Raw genomic sequence first — 22971 nt, 5'->3', positions numbered from 1 at the left:
TGCACCACCCAGAGCTTACCAGATTCCATGATGGAGGCAGGACCTGCAGCCGGGGCACAATGGACCCAGAAAGTACCGCTCCCCCAGGAGAGCCATCTGCAGAGTAGCCCAAGTCACTAGGCTCACCGGTCCCACTCTTGCACTTTCCTGGGCTCAAAGGGCCCAGTCTTGCACTGTTTTCCTTTTCTTCTCTTCTAGTTAGATTGTCGCCCCACCTCCATCCTTCGGCCAGACTCCTGGCCCCTGCTGTGAAGGGCAGGACTGCACCCACTGCAAGGGGACTGTCACACCCGGGGATGGGAGGCAGCGCCCTCTAGCGGCGTCAAGAACTCTAGCCAGCTATGCCTGCCTGTGACAGACCAGGAGCTTGCAGCCATCCTGGTCACTTCTGCCCAGAGAGTCCTTACCCCAGTTCCCCCACCTTCCCCCGCCTGGCTGAGGAGCCCAATAGAGCGAAGGCACTCCTGAGGAGTGACCAGCTCCCGCAGCAGGTCCCTCCCATCCCACTGCGCCTGCCCCTGAGGACACACTCCTGGAGAAGACATCTCACAGCCCGCGAGTACACGGCAGGGTTAGAAGCCAAATCTCCCAGCCCATTCTCTCCTTCCTTCTCCCACCGCATCTTTGGGGTACCAGTACCTAAAGCCAGCAAAACTGACAAGGCTTTATTCCACGGCCATCCGCAATCTTCCCAGAGCCATGGGGCCAAATTTCTCCTTTTCTAAACCTTGTAAACCACATCCCCCCGTTCTGCTCTCATCACAGCCCTTCATGCTTTACTGAGAGTAGAGTGAGGTATCTGTGAGGAGAGGAGCCAAAGGGACTGACTCCGAAAGGGTTGGGATCCCAGCTTCTCCACCCAATCTCTATGACTTTAAGCAAGCCACGGCTTCTCTGAGACTTCCGCACAGAACGTGTGATTAACGGTGGCTCAGAGTTTTATATACTACTGTGGGTGTGGATGTGAGCTGCAGCCGTAAGATTAACAGTGGCTAGCATCTGTTCAGCAGTTGTGCTATGTTCACAAAGCTGCCACATTAGCCCTCATAACTAACTACCTTGGGAAGATGACACTTTCATAACGTTTTATTCATCAATAAACTCATTCTCAGAAAGATTAAGAAACTTTTCCAACATTGGACAACTAGTAATTGACAAGCCAGATTTCAAACCCGACCTGAATCTAGAGCAGTGGTTCTCAGTCATCCTAGTGCTGAGACCCCTTAATACAGTTCCTCATGTCGTGGTGACCCCCAGTCATTATCTCGTTGCTACTTCATAATTGTAGTGTTGCTACGTTATGATTCGTAATGTAAATACCTGATATGCAGGATATCTGATATGCAACTCTGTGGTTGGTGGCACACAAGTTGAGAACCACTGCTCTAGTGCATTCAGCCACAGGTAGACTCCTGTTTTAGTGACCTACCTGTCCCCCACGTACCTGGCACAAGAAAGATGGTAAGTGCTAGGAAGATGGTTTCATTTTTCAAGGACTTGATCTAGGATCTGGCACAGAAGCCTAAGAAACTTGATGATGCCCCAGAATCTAGTTTTTAAGATGCACTTTTATTGTTTTTGACAGCTAAGCCAAGAGGACTAAAACAGAATTTGGTCTTACGATACTGAGCATCTGAGATTTGCTCTATTGGCTAATACAATATCAAGATTTGTTTTTTGTTTTTTTTTTTTTGGTTTTTTTTTTTTTTTTTGTTTTTCGAGACAGGGTTTCTCTGTGTAGCCTTGGTCATCCTGGACTCACTTTGTAGACCAGGCTGGCCTCAAACTCACAGCGATCCGCCTGCCTCTGCCTCCCGAGGGCTGGGATTAAAGGCGTGTGCCACCACGCCCGGCTCAAGATTTGTTTTATTGCTAGTATACTACCAAGTTTTAAATTTCTGAGTTTGCTTAGAAGACTATGTGTTCTGCAATAATATGTATGATGGAAAGACTTCTATATTCCCATTGGGTTCGGTTCTTTTCTTTTAGATTTGTTTATTTATTATGTATACAGGGCTCTGCCTGCATGTACACCTGCAGGCCAGAAGAGGGCACCAGATCTAACTATAGATGGTTGTGAGCCACCACGTGGTTCCTGGGAATTGAACTCAGGACCTTTGGAAAAGCAGCCAGTGCTCTTGACCTCTGAGCCGTCTCTCCAGCCCTCTCCATTGGGTTCTTAATTCTTGAAACCTTCATAACTTTTAAATCAGTTAACAGTTGAGAAAGCCGTGTTGACATATAGGTATTATTGTAGTTCCCAGTTTGTCCAGCAGTTGGTTCACATTTTACTTTATATGGTTAGGAGTTAAGGGGCTATTATATAGTTTTTAGTTATCTTTTTTGTTTTGTTTTGTTTTTTGAGACAGGGTTTCTCTGTGTAGCCTTGGCTGTCCTGGACTTACTTTGTACACAGTCTAGGCTCAAACTCATCAACCAGCCTGCCTCTTCCTCCCAAGTGCTGGGATTAAACGTGTACACCACCACTACGCGGCAGGGTTGTCTTTTTAAAATTAATTTATTTTTATGTGTATGTGTGTTTTGCGTGCATGCGTATTTATGTACCATGTGGAGGCCAGCAAAGGGTGTCAGTAACCTTATGTATTTCTTTATAAAACTGTATTTTTGCCTTATATTAACTTAATTGTGCCAAAATTCTTTTTGCCTAATACCTAATTACTATTTTTTCATCTTTTTAGTTTTGACGGTCCATGTCTTCACTCTTTATTGTTTGTTTGTTTGTTTGTTTGAGACAGGGTTTCTTTGTGTAGCCTTGGCTGTCCTGGACTTTCTTTGTAGACTAGGCTGGCCTTGAACTCATAGTGATCTGCTTGCCTCTGCCTCCCAGGTGCTGGAAATAAAGGCATGTGCCACCACGCCCAGCCCATTATTCTTTTTTTATGACATTTATTTTTATTTTAGTATGGATTTGGAGGCCCACAGCACTTGTGGAGGTCAAAGGTCAGCTTTCAGGAGTCAGTTCTCTCCTTCCATCATGCAGGTCCTGGAATCGAACTCAGGAGTGCAGGGTTGGTGGTGGTCACCGCTATCCCCTGAGCTATCTCACCAGCACTCTGTGCTCTTTCAGAACCCTCTTGCATGTAGTCTGTGGTTGAATATTTTTTTCCTGAGACAGAGTCTCACTAGGTAGCCCTGGCTGCCTTAGAACTCTCAATGTAGACCAGGCTGGCCTTAAACTCACAGAGATTTGCCTGCCTCAGGTTCCCAAGTGCTGAGATTAAAGGTGTTCGGTCCATGCCTGTCCATAACGGGACAGTATCCCTCCCTATTATAAAATGAAACAAAATCTTTCTTCTATCAGTTTTATAAAACTAACCAGGTTCAGTTTTTATAATAGAAGTTGATTTGGCTCATTACTCTAGGAATGGAGAAGTCCAAGTGTGTGGCACTACATCTGCTGAGAGCCATCTTGCTACATTATAGCACAATGGAAAGCCTCCATTTAAAAAATAATAGACACTATGTATCAGCAACGATGATGGTACATTAAGAGCTGCGTCATGGATTTACATTGACTGCATGCATACAAACCAAGATGGCATTGCCCCTGAAAACCTTAGCCACATGGTACAACTTTTTGCTCTTGGGCTGCCCAGCTGCCTAGCAAGTTACTATGCTGAATACTGTGGGCAACTGTAACACAAGTTAGTATTTATGTATCTAGACACAGACAATGCACAGAAAAAAATAAAATCCAACAGTTTTAAATGGAACACCTGGATAAAGCACTTGCGGTGCCTGGAGCCAGCAGGACTGGGAAACTCTCTGGAGGACTGAGTGAGTGAGTGAGTGAGGAGAGATGGAAGGCTGAGGGCATGACCGAGCACTGCTGGACTACACACGAACATTCAATATCAGCCACTCTAAACAGACTGTGCCCCAAGTTTGAGGCTGGATCACCAGCACTTCAAAAAAATGTTTTTAAAGTAACCTTAGCTCACTATAGCATTTTTACTTTATAGCCTTCTTAATTTTTAAATTTAACAGCCAGACATGGTGGCGCACACCTTTAATTCCAGCACTCAGGAGGCAGAGGCTGGCAGATCTCTGAGTTCAAGGACTGCCTGGTCTACAAAGTGAGTCCTGTTACACAGAGAAACCCTGTCTCGAAAAACCAAAAAGAAAAAAAAATTAGCCTAAAATATAAACAGGCCAGTTTGGTTGGCCCATGCCTACAATCTTAGCTAGATTGGCTGAGGCAAAAGGCTTATGAGTTTCAGGTCATTCTGAAAAAAAAAAAAAAAAAAAGTCCCAACAGAGACATTATATGTTTATATATGTGTATATAATATTTATTCTTCATGTTGTTGTTTGAGACAGGTTTTCTCTGTGTAACCCTGGCTGTCTTGGACTTGATTTGTAAAGCAAGCTGGCCTCGAACCTGCCTCTGCCTCCTAGGTACTGGGATTAAAGGTGTGTGCCACCGTTGCCTGGCTATATAATTCTTATCAATAAGCCCTTTCTATTTTTTTTTAAACATTTCTGTTAAAAAGTAACATGTTCAATTTTAAAAACCCACATATAAGCCTAGGTCTATACATGCCAGGGTCCTCAGTATTGCTATCTTACGTCCCCTCATACTGTCCCACTGAAAAGCCTTAGGAGCCATCACCCTCTGAGATGCCACAACATTTTTCTGGTATCTCTCAGAAAGGAACTGTCCAAAGCTTCCCTGGGTGACACTCTTCATGGTGCTTGCTTGCTTGGCTTCTCTGCTAATGAGCAGTCAATGCACTGTTAGCAGAGGCCTCGCAGTGTTGGGACCCCGTTTTTAAAGCTTGCTGAGGTCTGCAAAGCCTTGGAACCCTTCATTGTGGGTTTTCTTTGGGTTCTGCTGTTCTCTTTTTTCCTTCTGCCCTCTTTATTTGCTTTCCTTTTTCTCCATTCTCTCTTCCTCTGTTCTTTTTTTCTGTCACTCATTTCTGTCCCCATTTCATCATAATCTCTTGGTGCCACTGACGCACATGAAGCATGTTACTGGCCGAAATGTTGGTATAAAGCCAACATTTGTATGAATGAATCAAATTTATCAAATAAGCTTCCTATTGTTTTTTGTTTTGTTTTAGTTTGGGTGCTTTTTATTTGTTTGTTCCTTCTTTCTTTCTTTCTTTCTTTCTTTATTTATTTATTTATTCTTTTTGGTTTTTCAAGACAGGGTTTCTCTGTGTAGGCTTGGCTGTCCTCGACTCACTTTGTAGACCAGGCTGGCCTCGAACTCACAGTGATCCACCTGCCTCTGCTGGGATTAAAGGCATGTGCCACCACTGCCCAGCTTGAGTGCTTTTTAAAATGTATACATAATTTTGTTTAACCAGGATTAGAATATATAATAAAAATATTAAGAGAAAATAATCTCAACCCTAGGGAAACTTTATTAAAGCAATAATGGAAACAACTTTTTAATTAAAACTTTATTGTAGGGGCTGGAGAGATGGCTCATCAGTTAAGCGCACTGTCTGCTCTCCCAGAGGTCCTGAGCTCAATCCCCAGCAACCACATGGTGGCTCATAGCCATCTATTCCTCTAATGCTCTCTTCTGCCCTGCAGGTGTATATGCAGACAGAGCACTGGATGCATAAATTCTTTTTTTTTAAAAAATCTTTATTGTAATGAATTTGCACAACAAAAAAATCACACACCCAAATTAGTCAGACCCAAAGTATATGTATCTCAGTAAATGCGTGTAGCTGAAACAACCATTTGGAAGCTGCAGAGCTTTGTGTCAAATTTTACACTTTCACTATCCAAATACCCATCACCAAGATATCCATGGTAGAGTTGAAACTAGAACAAGATTAATTTTGTATTTTCTTTCATGACACCAGTACCCTTAGCCTAAATTCAGTCCTTCATCATAGCCTACTATGTGCCCTAGCTTATTCTCCTTTCTTCTGGTTATACATTACCCACGTGTACATTTGTTTACATATGCATGTATGTGTAAATACATACATACACACATACACACATACGGATGTATATAAAAGGGTGACTTGCCAAATGGCCCCAGGAAAAGTAGGCAACACCTTTCATCGCAGCCCTCATGTCTGCTCTTCTCTCCACTTACGCTTTGCGTCACTTGCTCTTTGATGTCACTTCCAAGGCAGCTGAAGCTGACGGTCTCCTCTTCTCCATCACACTTGGAGCAACCCCACCAATCACCGGAACTAGGGAGGCAGTCTTAGAGGCCTGGGGGAGGGGCGCCATCTAACGTGTCTTTGTGCTTCCAGGAGTGTGAAGCCACAGACCAGCGAAGCCAGCATTTACGTGGAACTCCGTGGCCTGCTGACAACATGCAAATCCTGATGACACTGGGCCAATGCTGCTGTGCCCTGGCTATCCTGCTAGCAATTGTGAACTTCCAACATGGTGGTGAGGATAGGTCCCCGGGCAAAGGCAGCCATTGGGAGAACCCTGGGCTCCGGGAAAGGAGGGTCCCCATGCATGTTTTCTTGTGGGAAAAGTCTCAGAAGAAGCACTCATTTATCTGCGAAGAGTCCCCAATTCCTTCCAGACACATGCAGGAACCCTTAAGCTTCCTCAGTTATAGTAATTGAATAGTTTGATAGTATTTTTTAATTCTGTGGTTATAGCTCTGAGGGGAAAGGTATTCTGGAAGTAAGTAGAGGAGCCAAGGAACGCCACAAAGTCATCGCACAACAAGCCTCACACAAGAGATGTATTGGGAAAGACACAAGAGAGCAGCTACCTCAGCTGGAGAGAAACAGCAGCAAAGAGCTGAGCAAAGGCAGGCTTTATATAGGGGTTCTTGGGGACGGTTGGTAGATCTTTTCAGGGTAGCCTGAGATTGGAGAGATTTTGTGATCTGATCTTGGGGCAAGCTCAGGGACTGGTAGGGTTTTGTTGTCTGCTCTTGGGCTTTTTCCCCCCTGTGAGGAAGTTCCTGGCTACTCTCCTGTCTTGAGGGGCTGGAAATGGCCACTGCAGTGGGTAGAGATGTCTAGGGACAGGGCCTAGTTGCTAGAGCCTTGAGGGGCTTACAGATTTAGAAATAGATTTAAATAAGCTCAGTGTATTTGGGAAGCAGCACTTTCCTGCCTGCCTTACTCACTCAGATGCTCTATGGTTCCAGGGAAAGTTGCAACCTGTGAGAGAAGAGAGTTATTCCTATCTGGTACCTTAGGACATAGGGCCTGTAAACTCTCAAAAAAAAAAAAAAAAAAAAAAAAAAAAAAAAAAAAAAGAAAAAAATAGAAAGACCAGCTTCCTGAGAAACCTTTTTAAAAAATACACAGACACAGACACACACACACACACTTTAATGTGTGTCTATCAAGGTATAAGAGAACAGGAGCTCGGAGCCATCCCACTGAAGTCCAATGCAGGCAGTGCCTACTTCACAACAGCCTGGTTTTGACCTTGTGGTTGAGGAGGAGCTCAAGCTTTCGCAGGCAGGGACCTGGGGCACCCTCATCCATGTCTGACCCCTTCCTCTAAAATCTGTGCGAGCTTTGACTGGGATATAAAAACATCCGACTCCTATACAAAATATTAGAGTATAAAATTTCTGATAACATTTAAAAATACTAGAGTAGGGCTGGAGAGATGGCCCGGAGGTTAAGAGCACTGTCTGCTCTTCCAGAGGTCCTGAGTTCAATTCCCAGCAACCACAAGGTGGCTCACAACCATCTACAATGAGATCTGGTGCCCTCTTCTGGCCTGCAGCTGTACATGCAGGCAGAACATTGCATAAATGATAAATAAGTCTTTAAAAATAAATAAATAAATAAAAATACTAGAGTACAAAGGCATGTAGATATACTTTTTAAAAGCAGCCCAGGGGCTGAAATAATGGCTCAGCAGTTAAGAGTACTTATTGCTCTTGCAGAAGACCTGGTTCAATACCCAATACCCACATGGTGGTTCATAACCTTGCATAACTCCAGTTCCAGGGGATCTGTCACCCTCTTCTAACCTCCTTAGACTCTGGGTATGCACCTGATACATATAGATTCATGCAGGCAAAAGGCTCATACACATAAAATGGACAAATCTTTTAAAAATTTAATGCAGCTTAAATAATTTCCTATGATTTTGATTTAAACAAAACAAAACAAACAAACAAACAAACAAAACACTAAAGCCTATGGTGGGGAGACAGCTCAGTTGGTAAGGTGCTTGTCAGACACAAAAATGTCAGGGACAGTGGTGTTCAGTGAGGAGGGGGAGAGGGAGACAGGAGGCTCTTTTGGGTTTGCTGACCAGCCAGTCTAGCCAGAGACTCTGTCTCAAAGGAGTGTTCTTGAAGATGCCTCTGAGGCTGTCCTCTGGCCCACCCACCCACACTCATGCTTAAAAACAATCATTTTCCTTTGAGGGAGATGGCTAGGAAAGCCAAGAAATAGTTCATGCTTCAACCATGAGCGGGCTCCCAAGGCAGCTCTGAAGCAGCCACCATCACTGTGCTGGAAGCCAGCCCTCCAGACTGCATCACGACAGGAGGCAGCAGACATGAGGCATACCAGTTCCATCTGGCAGTTCCTGCACTGGTCATGATTAGTCAGTCTGCCCAGGTGACCCATCTCTCCAGCAGCATCTATGTAGTAGTTTTTGCTCCGATGCTGAAAATAGTACAATAGCATGTAGCACCCCATGGACGAATCTAATGCATACACAGGCCCGTGACTCACGGTGTCAGGGAGCCAGTAAGGTATTCGCCCACCACAAAGGTGCCCTGAGAGACCTGCGTGGGGGCGACCGTGCTCCTGTCTTCCACTGATCAGTCTTCACGCCTTCTTTCGCCACTATCAGTTCATCACATCTCCTTTTTTTTAGTTTGCTGCTCAACTTTGCTCATCCTGGGGGCTCCTTTGTACAAGGTAGAAACCCATGTTTGCTGCTGTTGCATACCCGACCTTATTTTCAAGGACCTATTTGTCCCTGAAGGAGTTTCTTCAGGGCTTGCCTGGCCACAGCGACATTGGTGGAATCATACCACGAGAGTAGAGCTTTTGAGGTGTTGTTGTTTTTTATCTTTAGCTTGAAAAGCTGCCTGAGAACCTGACCTGGCATCTCTGATCTCCTGTTCCATGTGGAGCTTCCTGTCAAGCCCACACCATTTCTTTTATCTCCTTATTTCCTATAGATTCCAACTAAGGCCTCCCTGTAGTGAGAATTTTGGTTTCTTTGAAAAGCACAGAACTGCTATAAGAATATGTCTTTGTTTAAACCCAGGTGTGGGATATGGGGCTGCTTCAGATTATAACCACAGTATCTGACTATGATTTTCCTCGTGCTCTGGCAGGGGTGTGATTTTTTTCCTGTAGTAGGTAGTTTCTGCGATTCTGTGATATTTGGAATTCTGGAAACTTTTCAGAGGCTATATGAATGCTAGGGCCTCAAGAGTTGGGGTGGTTTGTTGGTTGTTTGCAGTTTGTAAGCAGTTGTGTGCAAAGAAGAAACAACAAGAAGAAATTAGATATCCAAACTTGCCCCCAGGGAACTTAATGTCCCTAATGGTCAGGAAGTAGTCTAATGATAACGCTGCTCCCTGTCCTCTATATCTTTTTTTTTCTCTCCTATCTAGTGCTAAGGGATTGAAAGGGTGGAAGAAATGGGGTGGAGAAGGGTGGAAGAAAGTAGAACCCATCAAGTAGCTACACCTTCCCAGGAATTTGACTTTTTGATGTACAACTGATTTCTCATTACAGAGAACTTACTTGCATTCATACAGGAATGAATCTTTGTTGAGCAAACACATATTCTCTATTGGTGGAGGGCCTCCCTGTACCACCTCACAGTCATCTGTTTTACCACCTCAAGGCCTAGGAACATCACTGCTAGGGCCACCACCTCTACAGAGTGGAGTTTTCATGTCTTGCCTCTAGCCACAGCTGCTCTATCAGTGCCTGGAATCTCAGTCGGTGTTCACCATAGAACACAGTGTGGTTTTGCTAGTTTTACTTTGGGCCATATATTTGAGAGCAGAGCTGCGATGCTTTGAATGAGATGTCCCAAATATGTCTTGGGTATTTGAATACTTGGTCCCCAGTTAGCGGCTATTTGGGGAGGATTACACCATATGGCCCTGTTGGAGGAGATGTGTCACAGGGGACAGGCTTGAGGTACCAAAATCCCCTCACCATTGTCACTGTGCTCTCATTCACTTACTGTTTGAGATGTGATCTCTCAGCTGTTCCTAACACCATGCCTCTGCTCTGACATTGTGGACTCTAACCCTGCCAGAAAAATTAAACACTTTCTTTTGTAAGTTACCTTGGCCATAGTGTTTTGTTACAGCAACAGAAAGGAAATTTTATTTGTCATGGCCACCAGCAGCATGGTGTAAAAGCTTTACTGTGTATGTCTTGTCTCCTAACTCTCAGCTCCCCAGGAGAATTAAAGGGGGCATGCAGTGTGCTTATTGTCATCGAAACAACTACAAGTTGTTTCCCATCTGCGAGTATCACTGTCAGACTCTATTTCAGTGACGAGGACCAGCTAGGTGAGATATGAGGAACTCTCCCCGGCATCCCACGGGTAATGTCTTCACTCTGTTCCAGGATGCATCCATATTGCCAGCTCAGCATCCCAGAAAGGAGGGCAGCTGGACTTCACCTGTACTTTGTGGTACCAGGAAGATGAAGCTGAGGGGCTGATACTCTTCTGGTGCAAAGACAGATCTTCGGACTGTTCCCCTGAGACCAGCTTAAAACAACTAAGGGTTAAGAAGGATCCTGGGACAGATGGCATCACTAAAAAGTCATCAGAGTTGGTGTTCACCATAGAACAAGCCACACCATCAGACAGTGGGACCTATCAGTGCTGTGCCAGAAGCCAGAAGCCAGAAATCTACATTCATGACCATCTTCTTACTGTTCTAGTCACAGGTGAGTCCCTAAGGCCATCATAGGAGCAGTGAGCAGGGATGACACCCAGAGTGTCAAGTAGCTATGTGAGGTCCTCAATAGCAGTCCCCTTGGGCATTGCTCCTGTTACCTAGCCCTCTGCTCACTCCCCAAGTGGCTGATATACCTTATATTATACCTTTTTTCAAAGTATATATACAAAGGTAATCTCATCTTTACTATTCAAAATCTTTCTAGAATGGTATTTTCTTTCTCATTGGAAGACTGAGTCATCAGGAGGTGAAGAGAATTATTTAATGCCACTCATTGACTGGGCTAGTAAAAATGTAGTCTGTAACCTAGGCCTTTTGATGAGTTCCCCCAGATATGAAGTTGTCTTTCCTCAGACATAGATGGGTTTGAAATAAAACGGGTTATTTCCCTAAGAAACATTTGGCCCTAAGAAATAGGAACCCAAACAAGCTACTGTATTAAAATAACAATAATAAAAAAGCAAAAAGTGTGGATTGCCCCCATGAGTTCAGTTTTCTACAATCATAAGTCAGAAAGTTGACAGGACCCCACACAGTCATTCTGAGTCTTGAGCTCATCAAGGTAGCAAGGCTTCTGACCACTGCCTATGTCCTTCATGGTGTGCATGCCTGGCCTGCTCCCTTACCACCTCAGCACAATCTAAATGTGACAACCCTAGTTAAGCTCTAAAAAGGGTCTATCTGAGAGCAAGCCTTTCAAAATCCTGTGAAAAAAATGTATCTTCTACCTAGAATTATATACCCAGCCAAATGTATCTTCTACCTATAATTCTATACACAGCCATACTATCAATGTGTGAAAAGTGACACACTGTGGGATATGCAATGGCTTGATACAGTTTGCTGTCTGTGTGAGCTTTTCTCATTGCTGGGGATTGAACCTGGGACCTAGAGCATGCTAAGGCAGTACATCACCACTGAACCATATGCCAGCCTCATATGAAATTTTAAAAAAGATTTATTTATTTACTTATGTATGTATTTATTACATATACAATGTTCTATCTGCATGTACACCTGCACGCCAGAAGAGGGCACCAGATCTCATTATAGATGGCTATAAGTCACCATGTGGTTGCTGGGAATTGAACACAGGACCTTTGGAAGAACAGCCAGTGCTCTTAACCTCTGAGTCATCTCTCCAGCTCTCATATGAAATTTTTAAGAAGCCATCAACTCAGCATATAATCTCATCATTAAGGAAACCAAGACTGATGAAAAGTTTTGGACTTGAGGTACATAGCTAGATCATGTCGGTAAACAAGCAAACAAACATTATCTCAGCCCTCCACCCACAATAAATAAAGCCCGAGAAGTAGGGCCTTTCAATAAACACTCCCATTCTCTTCTATGGTTGCTAATTGTTCAAATGTTCTATTTCACTCTAATTGATTTATCTTTTCTTCCTTGCTTGCTACCACCTGACTATATGGCCTGTCACTCAGCACGTCTCTCTGGCTTCTTATTCTTCTGTTTTGTCTCTATTTCTTCCTCCCATTTATTGAGCCTAAGTCCTCACCTAATCCACCCTCCCCCAAGCTTGTATCCACCCTCATTTAATTACAAGTGACCCACAAATCACCTTCTCTAGTTCTACTTCCTTTCTAGTGTTTTAACCAAGCACCCCACTAATGCTGAACCAATTCTGGACAGCTCCCCCATCTCCTCACACTTGTATTCCTGACCCTTATGTCTATGACTCTTGGTTAAACCCTTGTTCCTCATTTTCTTCATCCAAGTAAGATACCAGTTTTTCCTACATTTAGTCTTTTCTTTCCAAATCTCTCTTTCATCACAGGTAAAAGATTCCTCAAGCGAGGTTCCTGAGGTTACCATCCTTTTCTCTTTCACACTTGCTACAAACTTAAGCGTTGTCTTAATCCATTCTTGACTGCCAGCAGACTTACCTAGAAGGTTAGCTTGACGTGCTGTGCCATCGCTCAAAAAATTAATATCTTCTTGGTATCTACAACGTATAAATCATGTTAGCCTAGTATGAGGCTGTAGGCCAGTGGTTCTTCACCTATGGTTTGCAAGCCTGGTGGGTCTCATATGACTCAAAACAGTAGAAAAATTACATTTATGAAGTAGCAACAGAGTCTTTTACGGTTGGGGGTTACCACTGTATAAAAGGAACTGTGTTAAAGGGTCACAGTGTTAGGGCAGCTGAGAGGCACTGCTCTAAGCAATTTTATTGTATTTATGCAGCTACTCTGCCCCAGTTAAACTGCAAGCGTGGCTCTCCCCCAGCCCCTCTCTGTTCACATACTGAATACTTACTGCACAGCCTGAGCACAGTGCCAAGCGCTGGACAGCAGAGTGAGGCACAACAGTCCTTGTCCCTTAAGACCTAGTGTTTTTCCAGGCTCCTGATGCACCCCAAGTGTTTCTACTTGAGATGACATTTCCTTAAAAAGGAATGTCTACGTCCTCTCAGGCTACTAAGCATTCAGTGCATAGGATCATCAACTCTGGTGATAAGGTCCTTCTGGAAGGAAAGGGCAGACAGGCAACTGGTGGCGTTAATAAACGATACCACTGTGTACTGAGTGCTCTGCATGTGCCAGGCACTGTGCTGGCACTAACCTCCACAGGCTCCCCGGAGGTTCGTCCTCTGAGGACTCACACTAAAAGCTCATGCAGAGGCAGTGACAGAGGCTCCAGTTCTATCCTAGTGCCCCTGATTCTAACTTATGCTAAATTACTTGATCCATCCCAGAAGACTGTTTATAATGACTGACCTCTAGGGCAACCCAAGTTCGGTCAAAATTCTAGAGCTCCTCTGAGGTCTACTTGCTCTCTGTATCTGGTAAATGCTAGATTCTGTGTTTATTTACTACTTTTTGACATATCATCATAGCCCACAGAGATCAGGAAGTGAATTATTTACTCAGGAAGTGAATTATGCTGCCAGGCATTCTTTGAGATCACATAGGAAATACCACAAAAGGAAGAAGGTCTGACTTCTGAAATGCTCTCCTGATCTGATTCTCTTCTGAACCTGGAACAGGGAACCATACAGAGATAAGACAGAGGCAAAGGCCACAGACCGACTTCAGCCATATCGATGGCTCTCTCAGCTCAGGCTTCCTGCAAGTGAAGGCCTGGGGGATGCTGATCACCGGCCTGGTGGCCCTTCAAGGTATGTCCAGAAGAAATATGAGTTCGCATCCTTGCAGGCTTAATTATTTCCTAAGAGGGAACGTACAGAAAGGAAGCTCCAAGGGAGGGAGGGGGGCTGTTACCCAAGTGTACAACCAGTATGCGTGTGAAACTGGCTCAAACTGGCTCCATGGCACTTAAAGTCTTCATCACTCTGGATGTGCATGGAGACATTTGGGTTGGGTTTGCCACTGGGTCAGAGGTCAGTGGAAAGGCCTGTGGGAGACAGTAAATCCAGCTGCTTCCCAGTGAACACAGCACTGCATGTTTGAGCACTAGATCTCTTGTTAGTGTACAAAGATGAACAAAGAGGACGTGGGGTTGTCTAAGGAGGGGTCTGAATCTAGCTCCTCCACAATGCTGACTGCGTATCAAAGGAGTGGGACATTTAACAATTTGTCACTAGGCTTTTGCATAACAAGTAACTGGTGTCAGTTTTTGCCTGCCCTTGAAATGAACTCATTTTAAGCTTTTCTCAAATTAATAACTACTAGTTTGAATGATACCATAAAGTAAGCTCGATAAACACAAAGATTTTTCTTCTCTACCCAGTGAAGATGGTATTAAACACACAGCTCTGTGACGGGAAGGTGAACCTCACTCACCCCAGACAACACTTCCAAGCAAATATCCCTATTATTTATCAGGAAGCGGGCATGGAGGATTGAGCGGCCCCTCACAGGGCCTGGTACAGATCCTTCCAACATGGAACTGTGCCCTTGCTATACCGTATGAAAGCACCTCACAACTGCGCTTTGGCATGGCCTCTTCATATATGCAGAAACAGCAAGCCTGTGAACTACGAAGCATTGGATGGCACGAGCCTGTACCTGTGACCCACAGACATGCTAAAGCTGGGCCCGCTGTCACAGAAAGGGTGGGGATCAACAGTCTGACCTTTTACTCTCAGTTTACTGAACACAAGTTTTCCTCATAGGTTAAGCTATGATTTGTTAGTAAATGTTATTTCTTTAGGCACAGTACAAACTCAAAGGGGAAACTGAGTCCAGCCTTGCACTATCACCACTACCTTTGACTCCAAAGCCACCCTAGAGCAACAAACCTCTGTCCTGGTTCCCTTTGCTAGTCAGGATCAAAACTTTAAATGCAATCCTGTGTGCAAGGAGCTTTAAAGGTACACAGAAGGAAACGCCAAAGCTACATCACAGGGTGCTTACGTTATGAAGGTGTGTGTGACAGAGGTCAAGCCGTGGTCTCCCCATGCAGCCCACCCAGGCTGGCTTCCAACTCACAGGCCTGCCCCAGGCTTCCAAGCACTGCTCTTACAGCTATGAACAACCGTGTCTAGCTTTTGTTTTTCTTCATCTTTCTCCAGCTCAAGGCTTAGCAGAATTATGGAGGAGCCCGGGTTGAGCAGAAAGACGCATACATTTTCTTAGCCCTTAGCGATATCTCAGAGCCCAAGTTATAATGCTTTCTTTCAGGTGAGGAGAAAGATGAAAGAGTTTCCTGGATCCCCGTGCCTCCGTCCATGCCTTCCACACAACACATACATTACGTTCACACATTTCTCCATTCCCTTAGCCATGAGAGCCTGTCTAATACCCATCTCAGACAAAGGAGACTGCTCATGTCAGGTGGTGTTTTGCGGCTAGTCTAAGTTGTGAGGTAGTAACAGAACATTTCCTTTTCTTTCTACAGTTCCACAAACCCTGTGACAAAAAGAAAAACAAACTTCAAAGCAAGGTAAATCTGACAGTGATCACGGGGGATGGTACAGGGAACGGAGGCCAAGTAGTCCAGTCACCCAGAGGGCCAGCGAGATGGTCAAACAAGCAAAGGCGTTCGTCGGCTAAGCTTCAGCTCAAACCTGTGCACCCACGTGGTGGAGGGACAGACTGACTCCTCCCACAAGCTGTCCTTTGATCTCCACAAGAGTGCCATACATCCACCCCGAGAAATAAAAACACCCTAAGAATCCGGCAAACAGCTGGTATATTTCTGCATCTCCTTCCTTACTGCCAGAGACAGCCTGGCTCCTCCCACCTCGGTGCCAATAAAGAAAACGTTTTGCAAATGTGGCTGGTGTACAGTCCTTAAATACCAGGCATGTTCAAGCCCAGAATAACGTTCTTTCTTCGCACGGTAAAATAAGCAAGTTTTATTTTCATGTGTATGTGTGAGGCATGTGTGAATGCACTGAACACATGTGGAGTTGGTTGTGTCCTTCTGCCGTGGGGTCTGGAGATGAAACTGAGACCACTGGAGAGATGGCTTAGTGGCTACATGCAATCATAAGACTGGCTTTTGGACCTCAGCACCCACATAAGCAGCCAAGAGTTCACATACACACCAGCAGCCTCAGCCCCAAGAGGCCAGAGACATGAGGACTGCTGGGTTTGCTGGCTCCCAGTATAGTGGAGAAAATGTGAGACCATACCTCAGAGAAATAGGTTGAGAAAGGTGGAGTACACACAACACCCTCTTCTGGCCTCCAGATGCACATGCACACACACTTGTGCATACCCACACTCACAAAATAAATAAATCTTTAAAAACGAAAACACCATTTAAAAAAAGAACTATGTGTTTAGTACTGTAAAGGAAAAGAGACAAAACAAGCAAATATGGGGAGGAGAGAGAGCAAGATAACTGAGCACTGAGCACTGAGACCAAAAGTATGCACCATGACTGCCAGACTGGTCACTGGTCTTTTAAGAGATGCTCAAAGCAGTTATTTTTGGGCTTTTCCTGTTCCTAAACTCACAGACTCTCTCTGACTTCGGGCAGATAACCTCTTGTCACCAGCAGAACAAGGGACAGACTATTTCCAACAGCAAGGACTACACAAATAAAGATAGGAAGTGACAATTTAGTGCACCTAAGTGGCAAGCCATTAAAATAGACACCTCACCTGTCATCTTTTTGACACAGACCTACCAAATGTGGGAACTAAGCTTTATAAAGATCATGTTCCGAGGCTGATGTGGTGCAGTAATGTCTTTAATAGTATGGTCTTGAACCTCAAACTATATAGGATGCCACAGAAGGTGTGGTCCAGATCAGATGTAGGCACAAGTGTGCCCATCTTGGGATTTAGTTAATTCCAGATGTATTCAAGTTGCCAACCAAGAACAGCCACCACAAACACTTTTACCTTCCCATTTCACTTCCTCAGAGGGAAAGGGTTTCCCCTTAACATTCAAGTAGCTATGGAATATAAACCTCACTTTTTCTAAGATCTGTCCTCCTTCACTGCTGTCAGTGGGCCTGCGCATCTGCGTTAGCTTCCTCTTCTGAGGCCCTCTCACTCCTGAGCCCCAGAATGCCACTCAGTTGTGATGTAGAGACAGGCGAAGTTTTCCTTGGGTAATTTTGTATGCAAAAGGTCATGTGAGACTCAATGTGGTAAGAAAAATTTATCAATAGCATTGATCCTGGTACAGCACACACCTATAATCCCAGCACTTGGGAGGCTGGGTGTCTCTGCATCTGTTCCCATCTGCTGCTGGAGGAAGCCTCTCTGATGACTGGCTAAGGCACTGATCTATCAGTATAGCAGAATATCATTAGGAGTAATTTTTTTGTACTTTTTTTTTTTAAAGACCAGTAGGGTTTGGTTTTACCCTAGGTCTCTTGGCTATCTAGTCTCTGGTTCTTGATTACCCAAGCAGTGTCAGGCATTGGTTAATTTTGATTTGTATTTCCCTAATAGATAAGGATGTTTGTTTCTCAGCCACTTTAGTGTCTGTCCTCTATTGAGAATTCTCTTTAGATTTGTACCCCATTTTGAATTGGAATATTTGTTTTTTTGATATCTAGTTTCTTGAGTTCCTTATATATTTTGATATTAGTCCTCTATTGTAGGATTGGCCTGGAGCCAAGAAGGGGTCAAAGCATGCCTCAAACCCTGGATTTTCTCATCCTGACAGCAGCAGGAGTTTGGCTGTGGATGTGCTGGAGCCCCTCCCCCTTTCTCCAGAGCCTACAGACCCCAGAAGATAGGATTCCCCACGCTCAGACGTGGGAATTGTAGAAACTCAACATCTCCAACACTAAGAGGGCCAGTGCTGCTTATCTGACCACGGAAATACCCCAGGTTGGACTTCCCTTTGTTTCTGCGTGACCTTCTAAGGTTCCTTCCCTGTCCCTGCTGTTCCCCAGTATGCACATGAACCACCCTCTATATTCTTGCCCCATTCAATAACATACCACTACATGGACCCAACTGGTACTCTCCATGAGGTCTCCATTTATTATCTGTGGATCTTAGTGCCTGTGCTAACTGCATTCTGTTCAGAAAGTCTCCTCCTGTACTGATGTGTTCAAGGCTATTCCCCACTTTCTCTTCTATCAAGTTCAGTGTATCTGGCTTTATGTTGAGGTATTTGATCCATGTAGAATTGAGTTCTGTGAAGGGCAGAGTGAAAAGAATGGATGTTTGCATTCTTCTACATGCAGACATCCAGTCTGACCAGCACTATTGTTGAAGATGTTGTGTTTTTTGTTTTCTGATATTTTCCGGTTTCTTTATAAAAAAGCAGGTGCCATAGGTGTAGGGATTTATGTCTGGGTCTTCAATTCAATGCCATTGATCAATGTGTCTGTTTTTATGCCCAAACCTTGCTGTTTTTTATGACTAATTTCCATAGTACAAGTTGAAATAGGGAATGGTGATACCTCCAGCAATTCTTCTATTGCTCAGGATTATTTTAGTTATCCTGTGGTTTTTTTTTTTTTTTTTGTGCTTGACTATAAAGCCAAGAATTGTCCTGTCAAGGTTTGTAAATAACAGTGTTGGAACTTTGATGGGGACTGCATTGAATCTTTAGGTTGCTTTTGGTAGGATGGCCACTTTTACTCTGTTAATCCTACTGATCTATGAGCACAGGACATCTTTCCATCTTCTGATACCTTCTTCAATTTCTTCAAAGACTTGAGGTTTTTAATCAAAGAAGTCTTTCCCTTACTTTGAGTTACTCCAAGATATTTTATCTTATCTGAGGCTATTTGAAGAGTGTTGCTTCCCTGATTTCTTTTCCTTTTCAATTTGTATCCTCTTGATATCCTTCAGTTGTCTTATTGCTCTAGCTAAAACTCAGTGTAGTATTGAGTAGATATGGAGAGCTTGGACAACCTTGTCTTGTCCCTGACTTTAGCGGAATTGCTTTGAGTTTCTCTGCATTTAATTTGATGATGGCTGCAGGCTTGCTGTAAATTGCCTTTATTATTTTTAGGTATGTCCCTTGTATTCCTAATCTCTCTAGTACTTTTATCATAAAGGGACATTGGATTGGGATTTTGTCAAAGGCTTTTTCTGCATCTAATGAGATGATCATTTTTTTTTTTCTTTTAGTTTGTTTATATGGTGGATTACATGTACTGATTTAGAGATGTCAAACCATCCTGCACCTCTGGAATGAAGGCTGTTTGATCATGGTGGATAATCTTTTTCATGTGTTCTTAGATTCTGTTTGCAAGTTTTTTGTTTTATTATTTTTCTTTTTGATTTTTAGAGGCAGAGTTTCTATGTGTAGCCTTGGATGTCATGAACCTACTTTGTACATCAGGCTGGCCTCGAACTTAGCTTGCCTCTGCCTCCCAAGTGCTGGGATTAAAAGTGTGGTGGTTTGCAAGTATTTTATTGAGCATTTTCATAGCTATGTTCATAAGGGAAATTGATTTGAAATTCTTTGTTGATTCTTTATGTGTTTTGGATTTGAGGGTAACTGTGGCCTCATAAAATGAATTTTGTAATGTTCCTTCTGTTTCTACTTTATGGAATTTGAGGAGTATTGGCATTAACTCTTCTTTGAAAGTCTGGTAGAATTCTGCACTAAAGCCCTAGGCTTTTTTTTTTTTTTTTTTTTTTTTTTAATTTTTTTTTTTTTTTAATGTTGGGAGACTTTTAATGATTGCTTCTATTTCCTTAGGGGTTATAGCTCTGTTTAAATTGTTTATCTGATCTTGATTTAACTTTGGTAAGTGGTATCTATTGAGAAAATTATCCATTTCTTTTATATTTTCCAATCTGTACTCCAAACCTGGAGTACAGGTTTTTAAAGTATGTATGATTCTCTGGATTTCTTGTGTGTGCTGTTAAGTTGCTAGTTTGAGATTGCTAAAACAAAAACAAAACAAAACAACAACAACAAAAAAAAACCCAAAAAACGTTAAAAAAAAATGTAGGCACTTAGTGCCAAGAACTTTCTCCTTAGCACCACTTTCATTGGGTCCACGTAAGAACTGAATGTCATTTTTGTGGATTTTTCATTTGAAGAATATGTAGTGTCCTTCTCTATCTCTTTTGGTTAGTTTTGTTTTGAACTCTATTTTGTTAGCTATTGCATTGGCTACACCAGCTTGCTTCTTAGGTTCATTTGCTTGGAGTATTTCCTTCCAATCTTTTACCCTTGATGTTAAGGTGTGTGCAGGCCTTTAATCCCAGCACTCAGGAGGCAGAGGCAGGCAGATCGCTGTGAGTTCAAGGCCAGCCTGGTCTACAAAGCAAGTCCAGGACAGCCATGGCTAACACAGAGAGACTGTCTAGAACCCCCTCCCCCCAAAAAAGAATGCTTCACAAAGTTGCATCATACCTATATAGGTGCCAGAGCCTATTAGGTTTTAACCCCTACACCATCTCTCCAGCAGAGAAATTACTTTTTCTGAGGAAAGGGTCAAAGAGTTACACATAGCAACAGAGGCATGTCATCCTGGAGTCTTCCAGTTTCTCAACGTTTCAAAGAATTGGAAACAGGAACTCTGGGGAAAATTAATCTTAAATGCCATGTCATTCTTTTCCTTCTTTGCAGCAAGCCAGCCCTCACACTGTAAGGGACTTGGGAGATGAGGCTAAGTGTCCATTTTTCTGCACTTCACACCCAGCTCTCCAATTCCATCTGGCCAATCTTAACTGTGCTGTTTTCAATGACAATGGCCCCCATAGGCTCACAAATTTGAATGCTTGGTCTTCAGTTGGTAGAACTTTCAGGAAGGACTAGAAGGTGTGGCCTTGTTGAAGAGGAAGCATGCCACTGATAGTGGGCTTTGCAGTTTCTAAGCCCGGCCATTCCCAGTTAGCTCTCTGTGTGTCATGCTTGTGAATAAGGATTTAAGCGCTCCGCTACTGCTCCAGTGCTGTACCGGCTGCCATGACCCTCACCATGATGGAGCCTCACTCTCTGCAACCATGAGATCCAAATTAAATACCTTTTCTTACAAGTTGCCTTGTTCATGGTGTTTTATCAAGGCAACTAAAACAAACAAACAAAACCCAAACAAAAAGAAAAACCAAAACAAACCCCACAAAAAACTAACACACTAATCAATATGAAAATGGGTTTGATAAGGCTCTAGCCTATATAGTGTTCCCAGCTTTCAAGTCTACTATGGTCTGAATGTACAAATGACTGTTTCGGAGTAGCAGATAAAAAGATCTGTATCTATACAAATACAGAGAGGTATTTATTTCTATCCATATATGACAAGCAAAATCAGACTAGGAAATTCTGCTGAGTTCTGCCTAGAATTGAAAGAACATTAATATTAATGAAAAGGTCTTGTTCATTCTGAACTGTCACGTGTTCACAGGCAAGAAACATCTGAGAAAAGAATGTCAGTGTGGGATTGCCTACATCAGGTTGGCCTGTGGACATTCCTAGAAGAAATGTTTTTCTAATTGAATAAATGAGGTGGGAAGACCCACCCTGAACACGGATGGCACATTTCATGGACTTGGCACTGAACTGTAAGGATGAAGTGGGGGTGGGGCTAACTGGACATCTCTCTGCTCGGCTAACCATGTGACTAGTTGCTTCAAGTTCTTAGATGACGTCTCCACAACCATGACTGCATCCTGGGATTCACAAGGCACACATGCCTTTCCTCCCTTGACTTGCTTTTTGCCATCACAGCTACTGAAATGAAACTAGGATATTACTAGCCTTCTGATGTGGGCTCCATATCAAAACTGGTTTACTTTTAAGGAAAATGCATTATGAAAAGAAAGAAGCTTTTAACCCCAGCTCACATTTTGGTGTTAAGAGCAAAAGATATAAAATGTTTCTTCCATTTTCTCCTAGAATGGAAGTCATCTCTTACTTCCAGGTTAAACTATGCCAAGATAAAGAGAAGTTAAGGACCGACTATATGCCATCCCACTGTAGTCTCTAAACCAACCTAGATATTTACTTAGCAGAAATTAAGTTTTGCTCACATGGCATGAAACTCACTCCCTACAATCATTTCCATACTCCCTCCCTGTGATGGCCAAGTGTATGTGGCAATTTGACCAGGGGGCTGTGACACTCAACCAAACATGCTCCTAGTGTTTATGTGAAGGTGGTTTTGAATGGAATTAACATTTGACTCAGTTGGCTGAAAAGCAGCACATTATTCTGAGCCCCAAACAATTGATGATGTAAACTGAACAAAAAGGCTGTTCATTCTCAGGTTAGGGGTGCTTTAACTCCTTCTACCCAAATGTCTGTCTTCCCTGCCTGTTGAGCTGGAATTCAATTGTCAGTTCCCCTTGGGTCTGCTGGCTTCCAGACTAAAATATATATTGCTAGCTTTTCTGGTGTGCAGGCTGTCAGACTTGGACAACAACTACACACACTGGCTCACTGAAGATCCTAGGACTGCTTAGCCATCATCACTGCACCAGCCGATTGCTTATGACAAACCTTTCGCTATGATTCGGTTAGTTCTATTTGTCTGAAGAACCCTAATTCCTCAGCATAAACTAACCTGGAAATCAGAGGTGCCTCCCATTATAAAACACTAAAAATTGAGTAATACAAGTCTGTGAAATAGCAAAATGGCTTTATGTGTTCTAGAGGTCATAGAAAGTTAAAGTAATGGTGGTCTATGTAGTACACTGTATCAGAGAGGCAGAGCCCTATGTAGCACTTTGTTTCCATAGTGTGTAAAATTAATTTCTAGTTCTAGCTCCCCAGCTATAACTG

At 43.4% G+C, this 22971-nt stretch overlaps 1 protein-coding gene across 1 annotated transcript; it reads left to right on the top strand.

The window, feature by feature from the left end:
• The first annotated feature begins 6255 nt into the window (after positions 1-6255).
• On the top strand, positions 6256-15907 carry Cd160 (CD160 molecule). Its single transcript, XM_051165410.1, has 4 exons — positions 6256-6393; positions 10545-10871; positions 13893-14086; positions 15707-15907. The coding sequence occupies exons 1-4, from the start codon at positions 6315-6317 to the stop codon at positions 15905-15907; spliced, it is 801 nt and encodes a 266-aa protein (XP_051021367.1). The 5' UTR covers positions 6256-6314.
• Positions 15908-22971: the final 7064 nt, after the last annotated feature.

Source organism: Acomys russatus, chromosome 23, assembly GCF_903995435.1.
Source record: "Acomys russatus chromosome 23, mAcoRus1.1, whole genome shotgun sequence".
Taxonomy (NCBI): domain Eukaryota; kingdom Metazoa; phylum Chordata; class Mammalia; order Rodentia; family Muridae; genus Acomys; species Acomys russatus.
This window is presented reverse-complemented; position numbering and strand designations above follow the sequence as displayed.